At 42.5% G+C, this 11,279-nt stretch overlaps 1 protein-coding gene across 6 annotated transcripts in view; it reads right to left on the bottom strand.

Moving 5' to 3' along the window:
* Window positions 1–813: 813 nt before the first annotated feature.
* Window positions 814–11,279, bottom strand: part of PATJ (PATJ crumbs cell polarity complex component) — a 179,515-nt gene continuing 169,049 nt past the window's right edge. For 3 of the 6 annotated variants that reach the window (XM_069981337.1, XM_069981338.1, XM_069981339.1), the window contains 7 exons: window positions 10,965–11,082; window positions 10,057–10,094; window positions 9,846–9,968; window positions 9,551–9,655; window positions 4,785–4,882; window positions 3,674–3,797; window positions 815–3,216 (listed from right to left, as the gene is read on the bottom strand). In XM_069981337.1, the coding sequence (XP_069837438.1) occupies window positions 3,070–3,216; window positions 3,674–3,797; window positions 4,785–4,882; window positions 9,551–9,655; window positions 9,846–9,968; window positions 10,057–10,094; window positions 10,965–11,082 (753 nt within the window). In that variant the 3' untranslated portion in view covers window positions 815–3,069. Of the gene's footprint in view, window positions 3,217–3,673; window positions 3,798–4,784; window positions 4,883–9,550; window positions 9,656–9,845; window positions 9,969–10,056; window positions 10,095–10,964; window positions 11,083–11,279 lie in introns of those variants that run through there. The other 3 variants (XM_069981334.1, XM_069981335.1, XM_069981340.1) reach the window with 2 other exon arrangements.

The raw sequence follows: 11,279 nt of genomic DNA, 5'->3' as shown, positions 1-11,279 counted from the left end.
CTGCCGCTCTTATAATGGACAGATCAATAAGTTGCTGCTGGTAAATGTTATTCTAATAATGGACATGGCAACATACTGCTGTTGATGGATCTGTAAGCCTGGGTTCACACTGCGTTTTTCTTATGTTTATTTTTGTTGACAAGCTTCTGTTGATGGATCTGTTTTGTTTTGTTTTTTATCTTGCCTGTTGATGGATCTGTTATTTTTTATCATGTCTGTTGATGGATGTTAATTTTTATCATGTCTGTTGATGGATCTGTTATTTCTTATCATGTCTGTAGATAGATCTGTTATTTTTTTTATCATGCCTGCTTATGGATCTATTATTTTTTATCATGTCTGCTGATAGATCCATCAACAGGCATGATAAAAAAAAATAACAGATCTATCAACAGACATGATAAGAAATAACAGATCCATCAACAGACATGATAAAAAATAACAGATCCGTTATTCCTAATCATGTCTGTTGATGGATCTGTTATTTCTTATTATCATGTCTGTTGATGGATCCGTTATTTCTTATCATGTCTGTTGATAGATCTGTTATTTTTTTTTATCATGTCTACTGATGGATCTGTTATTTTTTATCTTGTCTGCTGATGGATTTATTATTTTTTATCATGTCTGCTGATGGATCTGTTATTTTTTATCATGCCTGCTGATGGATCTATTATTTTTTATCATGCCTGCTGATGGATCTATTATTTTTTATCATGCCTGCTGATGGATCTATTATTTTTTTATCATGTCTGCTGATAGATCCATCAACAGGCATGATAAAAAATAACAGATCCATCAGCAGACATGATAAAAAATAAATCCATCAGCAGGCATGATAAAAAATAATAGATCCATCAGCAGGCATGATAAAAAAAAAATAACGGATCTGTTATTTTTTTTATCATGTCTGTTGATGGATCTGTTATTTCTTAAAATGTCTGTTGATAGATCTATCAACAGACATGATAAGGAATAACAGATCCATCAACAGGCATGATAAAAAATAACAGATCAGTTATTCCTAATCATGTCTGTTGATGGATCTGTTATTTCTTATTATCATGTCTGTTGATGGATCTGTTATTTCTTATAATGTCTGTTGATGGATCTGTTATTTTTTTTATCATGTGTGCTGATGGATCTATTATTTTTTATCATGCTTGCTGATGGATCTTTTATTATTTATCATGTCTGTTGATGGATCTGTTAATCTGTTATTTTAGTAACAGACATATAAACAAACAGATGTTTCATCTGTGAAGATTACAGACGCTCCTATACACTTCTATGGGACAATCCGTGCTGCAATTTCGGTCCGTACTAGCGCTTGTCGATAATCTTTGCAGATGCAATTTTTGTGGATCCGTAAATAAGTGGATAGTGTTACCGGCCCAATTGAAATCAATGGGCCCTAATTGGATCAGCAATTACGGACAAAAACTACAGAACATGTGAATCTAGCCTTACAATGGGCCGGTCAACAAGCTGCCACTATTGGATGTGTTCTTCATATGACTGGTGTGAACAGGCTTCTGCCTATGGGTCAGTAATTCTTATAATGGTTTTAACACGCTACTGTTTACAGATCTGTTAGTCTCACAATGGGTAACATAGCAATAAGCTGCTGTTGATGGATTTTTTTTTTTACTACAAAGACTGTAAACAGCATAAAGATTACAAAGACATCAGACTTTATATGCTGTAGATTGCGGAGCTTCACTTTCATTTAATATGTATTATAAACCTTCGATTTATTTCCATTAGCAGTAGAATAAGCAAAAAAATAATAAAAATGTGTAAAAAAAATTACAATAATCTCTCCCCACCCAAATAAAGCAGCGCACAAGTTATTTATAGAATTCTGAAAAATTAGCTCTTTTGTCTCAAATAGAATATAACTTTACCTTATATACAGATAGATGTCAGGATGTATAGCTTACAGCTGGAGATGTGAAGGGTGACATGGACTTATACAATGCAGATATACAAATGTGAAGAGCTGGCCATTGAGCTGTGATTGGTTTAGTGCAAGTTACCAGTGGAATATGCCACGTCGGTGACTGGTGTACCTGGAGACGCTGAGTGTAGGCACCTTGTAAATGGTGATAACTGGTCCTTGCACACAGATGCTGCATGTTAAAGAAGCGTTCTGGGGAAAAGTGATACATTCAGAAGTGTATAAAGGAGGATCCGCGGGGGCGGGGCATGACATACAGATTGAAACTTGAAAGTGCACACCCCTGAGTAAGGGGCTGAGTAAGACATAGGTATCCAAACATCAAAGTACGAATATCTATGTAGGGATCCACGGGGGTGGGACAAGACACTGATTCAAACATCAAAGAAAGAAGCTCTAGGTAAGGATCTGCAGGGGTGAGACAAGACACCTCTCATTCTTGGCCCCTTTCAGCTGAGCTACACTAGGTAAAAACACAGTATATAAAAGAGTTCCTCTAAAGCAGGGAAGGGAGGACCTGAAGCCCTTCAGCTGCTCCAAAACTGCATATCCCATCATGCCTGAACAGTCCAAGCCAAAGTCTGGGCATGATGGGAATTGTAGTTTGGCAACAGCTGCAGGGCTGAATCCCTGCTCTAGAGTATTGTGATCCTCCAACTGGTGCAAGACTAAAGACAGGGCATGATGGGGACTGTAGTTTTAGGGACCAATCTGGTATGACCTAAGCATTGGGGGACAAGGTGGATGTATCCATCAATTTGCATGTTTTGCTAACATCATTCAAGGTGATATAGTCTGAATACAAGCGCCCACCTCTCTAGTGCAGAAACATAGTACACAATACAGTAGTCAGTGCGCGGACGGACAGGACACACAATTGCCGCATAGTCTAGTCGGCTGGAAGACATATTGGCTTAAGGTAACAGGGTCGTGATTAGGACGTTACTATGCGATTCATATATTGGGCAGAGATGGACAGTCATAGGCAGCCCATAGATCTCCCACAGAGAGTAGGACTACAGATACCAGCAACCCATAGCAGTGAGTAATGGTCTGCCTAGGACTTTGGCCTCTGACAAACAACCACATAACATGGCGACTTTTCGCCATTACGATAATACGGTGAGCGTGACATTTCCCCTCTGGCGTTTCAGGATGGCCACGGCTTCTTCATGGGTGACGCCGTCCAGACTCTCATTGTTCACTGCCAATATCTGATCTCCCCGCTTTAGTCTGCCGTCCACTGCAGCGGCGCCCTGGGGTAACAATAAGAAAATAAAAGTGGGTCCTAATACAACCAAAAGGATTAAAAGACAACATATACTGGATTTATATGATAAAGGAATAAGGCTGCACTGACCTTCCACCAAATGTCATAGAAATTTGTGTAATTGTGTTAACCCTGTATATACTGCAGACTCAATATCACCTTCACTGGATACAGGGGCAGCTCAAGGCTTATATGAAGCTTCAGCACCAGGCCATCAAGGATACATGATGCTACACTAATACTCCAAGATTATTTATTGTGACAAATGGTTTATTTCTATGTGGCCAAAAGAGATAAAATAAAATCCTGTTCTATATAGAGGTGAACAAGTACAGTGCTGTTCTCAGCATCAGCCAGCAGGTGGCAGTGCTGTCAATATGCAGAAGCTCTGGACCAGTCAGAGTGCAAGATAGCCATACACTTCATGTGTCATAGTGACTTACCTTAGAGAATATTGTCTTCACATATATCGGAAGATCTCCATGTGGGCTCCCGTATCCTCCAACAATACTAAACCCAAGTCCATCCGGACCCTTCTCCAGGTGAATCATTTTCGGTACAGAAGAACTGAAAATACACATAAAAGAAAATATTAAAGCATTCAAAAAAAAAAAAAAAAAAGCTATAGGGGTCACAGACACCGCTCTCTAGTGACGGATAGGCTGTATTCTCAGTGATGTCACTGCTCTCTAGTGAGTGGATAGGCTGTATTCTCAGTGATGTCACTGCTCTCTGTTAATGGATAGGCTATATTCTCGGTGATGTCACTGCTCTCTAGTAATGGATAGGCTGCATTCTCAGTAATGTCACTGCTCTCTAGTGATGGATAGGCTGTATTCTCAGTGATGTCACTGCTCTCTAGTGATGGATAGGCTGCATTCTCAGTGATGTCACTGCTGCTCTCTAGTGATGGATAGGCTGTATTCTCAGTGATGTCCCTGCTCTCTGGTGATGGATAGGCTGTATTCTCAGTGATGTCACTGCTCTCTAGTGATGGATAGGCTGCATTCTCAGTGATGTCACTGCTCTCTAGTGATGGATAGGCTGCATTCTCAGTGATGTCACTGCTGCTCTCTAGTGATGGATAGGCTGTATTCTCAGTGATGTCCCTGCTCTCTGGTGATGGATAGGCTGCATTCTCAGTGATATCACTGCTGATCTCTAGTGATGGATAGGCTGCATTCTCAGTGATGTCACTGCTGATCTCTAGTGATGGATAGGCTGTATTCTCAGTGATGTCACTGCTCTCTAGTGATGGATAGGCTGTATTCACAGTGATGTCACTGCTCTCTAGTGATGGATAGGCTGTATTCTCAGTGATGTCACTGCTCTTTAGTGAGTGGATAGGCTGTTTTCTCAGTGATGTCACTGCTCTCTAGTGATGGATAGGCTGTATTCTCAGTGATGTCACTGCTCTCTAGTGGATAGACTGCATTTTCTAGCGCATCTATATACTGTATTGTAGATAGCTGACCAGTACATAAATTTCTTTTTTATACCTAGATGTAATAAGAATATAGAGCTGCCCCTCCTGAGACATATGTATATACTCACTCCCCCTCCTCAGACTGGTGTTCAGAGTTAATGTTCTGGCTCAATGACATGCTCTCCAGCTGGCTGGCTATTGCGCTAATATTGGTATCTGCAACAACCTAGGACATAAAAGACATGAAGTTAGATGGTAAGCGCTGCAATCCCATCACAGTGTCCCTGCCGAGCCCCATAAATATAATGAATGTCTCCGGTCAGGCGTCAGTCCTGAGCACAGAGATGGTGCGGGGGCAGCCTGCCTGGTTAAGGTACTGCTCAATAATCACACAGCAAACTGCAGGGGGTGCTGTAGTACAAGCCTGGAGACTCCAGTTTCAATCACTTTGCTTTTCATTGTGCTGTAAGTCAATAGAGAAACCATATAAGAATGTCATCATCCATCCTGATCCCAATACAGAGCGCAATAAAAAAGACTTCTGGTAATAGATTCATTGTTCCTGCAGAGATTTGCTTAAATTGTATTGCATGGTGCAGGCAGGACGCCCCGACTCACTCACTCATTTACCTCCCATATAACAGAGATGTAAGGATGTTAGTGCGGTGCAGGCAAGTACGCTGCTCCATCCATTACATAAGCCATCCACATCTCACCTCGCCTGCCCGCATCGCCCAGCAGACAGGACCACACCGGGCCACGTGGAATCAAAGATCATTACAGGAAAGGCATAAAAGAGGGCAAATAAGAGAAAAGGGAAGAAAATGTGCAGACTAAAAAAGGTACAGTATAAGGCTGGGTTCACACTACGTATATTTGAGGCTGTATATTTCAGGCCTCATAGCAACCAAAACCAGGAGTGGATTGAAAACACAGAAAGGATCTGTTCACACAATGTTGAAACTGAGTGGATGGCCGCCATATAACAGTAAATAACGGCCATTATTTCAATATAACAGCCATTGTTCTAAAATAACAGCAAATATTTGCCATTAAATGGCGGCCATCCACTCAATTACAACATTGTGTGAACAGAGCCTTTCTGTGTTTTCAATCCACTCCTGGTTTGGTTGGTATGAGGATCTGACTTGAGGACCAAATACAGCCTTAAATATACGTAGTGTGAACCCAGCCTAAAGCACGAAAGGACCAAGATGTGGTGAAGGAGGCGTGGCCTTTATTACCTGTCAATCCTTTTTGAAGGACTGGAAAGACAGAATATGTATAGGTAATGTGTATGTATCTGATCAAGACTCACTAGTCAACAATGAATAGATAGGCCGCATTCTCAGTGATGTCACTGCTCTCTAGTGAATGGATAGGCTGTATTTTCAGTGATGTCACTGCTCTCTAGTGATGGATAGGCTGTATTCTCAGTGATGTCACTGCTCTCTAGTGATGGATAGGCTGTATTCTCAGTGACGTCACTGCTCTCTAGTGATGGATAGGCTGCATTCTCAGTGATGTCACTGCTGCTCTCTAGTGATGGATAGGCTGTATTCTCAGTGATGTCACTGCTCTCTTGTAGATGGATAGGTTGCATTCTCAGTGATGTCACTGCTCTCTAGTGATGGATAGGCTGTATTCTCAGTGATGTCACTGCTCTCTTGTAGATGGATAGGCTGTATTCTCAGTGATGTCACTGCTCTCTAGTGATAGGCTGTATTCTCAGTGATGTCACTGCTCTCTAGTGATAGGCTGTATTCTCAGTGATGTCACTGCTCTCTAGTGATAGGCTGTATTCTCAGTGATGTCACTGCTCTCTTGTAGATGGATAGGCTGTATTCTCAGTGATGTCACTGCTCTCTTGTAGATGGATAGGCTGTATTCTCACTGATGTCACTGCTCTCTAGTGATGGATAGGCTGTATTCTCACTGATGTCACTGCTCTCTTGTAGATGGATAGGCTGTATTCTCAGTGATGTCACTGCTCTCTTGTAGATGGATAGGCTGTATTCTCACTGATGTCACTGCTCTCTTGTAGATGGATAGGCTGTGTTCTCACTGATGTCACTGCTCTCTTGTAGATGGATAGGCTGTATTCTCACTGATGTCACTGCTCTCTTGTAGATGGATAGGCTGCACTGTCTGTATGAGATTACTGTTTAAGAGACATTTATCAATAGTCACTACAAAGCACATGGCCTTGGTAATCCAGTGGATAAGATGAAATCATCCTATTGACGTGTTCAAGAGGTACCTGAGGTGAGATAACAATGCTTGTCCTCATCCCCATCTCTGCAGGATACTGATGGAAACAACATCACTACTGATACCTTACTATACAAGGTATCTGGATAGAGCAGGGTCTGCCCTCACCCTGAAGCTGGGAATCTGTGACTAATACCTGTTGCAGAGCTGAGCATCTCTGTAATATAAAGCCTGCAAACAGCATCATGTATCTGAGCATCTCTGCAATCTAAAGCCAGCAAACAGCATCATGTATCTGAGTAGGGCAAGGTTATCAGATGGCTCCTGTATAGGGGCGGCCATGTACATACAATCTGCACAGAGCAGGATAGCCTGGCGTCTCTTATCTCATTTTAGCACCTGCTCCGGCAAATTAAATGGCGACTAATCTCTTTTTTTCCAGCCACATCTGCGCAATGTGCGATCTCCGCTCCAGAGGTAAACACTCGGAGGGGCTGTCTACACCGGTGAACACAATTATATGACCTTGCAGCGGCAGAACACGATAAGATTTGGAATGAGCTGATATATTTGCTAAGATTGCCCACTGATACAAGAGATCCGCTATGGTGTTTGAGAAGGAAATAGGGTCCCTTGCCCCCCTTAGGAAAAATAAAGGTAATTTTTGGCCAAATCTGACCACAGGTCATTTGTGGTTTTGCAGCTCCATTGAAGTGAATGGAGTTTAGCTGGAATACCACATAAAACCTGGGCACAAGAGTGGCGCTATTTTTGAAATAATTCAGACATGTTTTTTATAAACTACACAACCCTTCTAATCATCATCTAATGAAAAGTTCTCAGACTGCAAGATGCATTGTCCCTCATTTGTTTATCAAATACAAGACCTCTGCTTGCTGTTAGTGAATGGAAACACCTTCATTTACCCTGTCCTGTCTCAGGTACTGATTGGCTGAGTGGGCTGTCACTGCAGAAACAAGTCAGTCAAGACAAGAAAGTAGCGGCAGCAGCGGTCAGCGGGGCCCCAGAGATGCCGCACAAGGATCCAGGGGGAGCGTGGTAAGGTAAGGATAAGATGTTTATTATGTATATAAGGGAAGATTTATATAAATATATATATATATATATATATATATATATATATATATATATATATATGGAAAGGGCCAGGGTTCTCATTTCAGGAGAATCTCTCATCACTTTATACTGCCCAAAGCACAAGTCATCTGGGCAGTCTGAACAGCTTCTCCCTGTCCCACCATCTTCGATTGCTATTTAGATCTCTCTCTATACAGAAATGGGCAGGGGGAATCCATGAAACAAGGCTGGAAAGGCAGTGAAAAGCTACTAGGACCTCCTCAATGACTCTTGGTTCAAGATGCATAAAAGTGATGACAAGTTCCCCTAAAGGCAGCCAAACGGCCCTGACATACATTTATATATAGAGTGGTACCTTGGTTTAAGAGTAACTTGGATTGAGAGCTTTTTGTAAGAAGAGCTCACAGTTTTTCAAATTTGTAACTTGGTTTAAGAGCATTGTTTTGGTTGAAGAGCTCCCTGTACTGGGTGGGAGGGAAAGTTGGGTAGGGGCATGGTCTGCATACTGCAGCAGGGTCTACAGCCCTGTACTCTGACCCAGGAAGTCTCCCTTACCTCCCAAATTATAGCAGATCCACTTCAGGCTGGGGCTTGCATCAGGAGACAGGACTGTGGAGGTAATCTCTCCATAGCTGTAACCCCTCTCTCCCCGGACAGAGAGTGCTGCATGTATGTGCCCACATGCGCAGTCTCTGTCAGCCCTTGTGTTTCCCATCCTCTCCATTCCTGCCATAATGTGTCTGCACTCACATTCAGCTATACACACTGCTGATATAATGTGCCTGCACTGACACTCAGCTATACACACCCTTGTATAGAAAAATTTCCTTCTGGACACATCTCTGTCATTCTGACTTCCTGATTGGTCCATGCTGAACACACCCCCTTCCCCATTGCTGTCATGTGACCACACAGACATCTGACAGCAGCCCTGCTTCTCTATTCTAGCCTGTTGTACTACACTACTGCATTAAGGGGATCTGCAGTCCCATCTTGTAAGCTGCTGCTGTTTTTATATTCGTATGCACTTACTATACATTATACCCCACATGCTGATTGCTATTTTGTACAGTAACTTATAGTATGACAGCTTTCTAAATGTTTGTTTTACATGTTATTCAGGATAAAAAATAATTATTTTTGGAGTGTGGAACCAATCGTCTGCATGTCAATGATTCCTTGTGAGAAAATTTGCTTTGGTTTAAGAGTGGATTTGTATTACAAGCACGGTCCCGGAACAAATTATGCTCGTAATCCAAGGCACCACTGTATATCTGCTTTTATCGGAGGCTCATTGATGTCACACCTTTCCTATATGTACCCGTACATTTTGCTGCAGATGAGATTGCAGGCTGGAGCTCATCACAGACCAGTGAGCCAGACGCTTATTACACGCAATGTCTCGGCTAAACACTGCAATTTCCAGATGAGCGCGGGATGATGAAAGCGTTTACTTATCTCCAGTAAAACACAGGGTTTTCAGCTTGTTGTTAAGCAACATGTTGAGATGAGCCTGGGAAGAGCGAGCACTGTGCTGTGCAGAATGGCGCACAGATCCAGAACAATTATCTGTTGCTCCGCGTACCTGCAGGGTGATGGTGCCGTACGCGTTCTTTAGTATGTTAACCACATCTGCGTGGGACAACCCGTCCAGTGGCTGCTTATTAATACTGACAATCCGATCCCCAACCTGAGAAAGTAAAAAATCCAAGATTATAGATGGTTCTCAACGATGCAGACAGATCTATAACATAGTACAACTGCAAACTGAGCATTGCTGATAATGCCAGGAGGGCGGCAGACTGTGTGTAAAGGGTATTAGTCACAACGGACAGAGGTCTGATGATTTACTACATTGGATACATAAACATAATACTTACCTTCAACTTGTTGGTTCTAGCTGCTACCCCACTGGCTTGAATCATGGCGATAAAGACAGGGATGTCACCGAGCGGGCTCCCTTTTCCACCAGCTATACTAATGCCTAAAGCATCATTGGGGCCCTGGGAGAGGCGAAGGACATGTTATTATGTTACTCCATAAAATATAAAGCAGATCTTTACTGTATACAGATTCTTACTGAGTACTCACCCTGCTTATCTCTACCGTCCTGGGCTCCATTTCTATACCTAGAGTCAGAGATTACAACATGTCACTATTCTGCTGGTGGGGGTCACTTTGTAGATGCATTACTGATCCTGAGTTACATCCTGTATTATACTCCAGAACTGCAGTCACTATTCTGCTGGTGGGGTCACTGTGTACATACATTACATTACTTATCCTGTACTAATCCTGAGTTACATCCTGTATTATACTCCAGAGCTGCACTCACTATTCTGTTGGTGGGGTCACTATGTACATACATTTCATTACTGATCCTGAGTTACATCCTGTATTATACTTCAGAGTTTCACTCACTATTCTGCTGGTGGGGTCACTGTGTACATACATTACATTACTTATCCTGTACTGATCCTGAGTTACATCCTGTATTATACTCCAGAGCTGCACTCACTATTCTGCTGGTGGGGTCACTGTGTACATATATTACTCTAAAGGATGAAATCACCCAGCATTCCTTGCACAAAGCCTGCTTTTGTCATTTCTATTCTGTAGTGTCATTGATACACCTGGAACTGCACAGTAAGCTGAAACAGAAAAAAGTAAGTGCCCCCTCTGCATTATAGGAGCTCGGCTAAGCTGTGTGGAGGGGAGGGGGATCTATCAGCTTGCAGAACACAATGATTTAATAACCTGACAAAAGTTAAGTGTCTTGTTGGTCCCATCACCACCACCTTCCATGATTCCCAGCATCTGAACTACATGAACCCCAGCCGCCAACCTCTACCCCTCCGTTCAGGCACACTGCAAAGTAATGAGACTTCAGTGCAGGGAGGGTTATAAGATGTTCCATTAAGCAAACAGGAAGCCTCCTACTGCTACTATAGAGTAATATCCCCCGGAGGGGACGAGCGGCAGAGAACAGAGATGATTACCAGAGTTTCTCTGAGAGGACGGAGCAGATGATCTCTTGGAGCTGCTGTAATTCTGCGCATTGGATACGACTGGGGCGAACGAGGACGGCGGTACACTCTGAGAGCCGCTCTTACCGACCTGGAACAAAAGATTTGCAGAGTAATTAAATTCTTGTTCGTTGCGAAGCCTTCATAATTCCATTACAATTTAATTACAGGATGAAGACGGCGATGATGAGGTACAAATCCCTCGTTCAAGGGCGCCGCGTGCCGAGGATCGGAGCAGTCTACAGCGGGCTGGAGGTTTTATCCTCATGAACATTTGGCGATTTATTA

The sequence above is a fragment of the Dendropsophus ebraccatus genome, chromosome 8 (genome assembly GCF_027789765.1).
Source record: "Dendropsophus ebraccatus isolate aDenEbr1 chromosome 8, aDenEbr1.pat, whole genome shotgun sequence".
Classification (NCBI taxonomy): domain Eukaryota; kingdom Metazoa; phylum Chordata; class Amphibia; order Anura; family Hylidae; genus Dendropsophus; species Dendropsophus ebraccatus.
The sequence above is the reverse complement of the archived record's forward strand: the minus strand, read 5'-3'. Positions and strand labels throughout refer to the sequence as shown.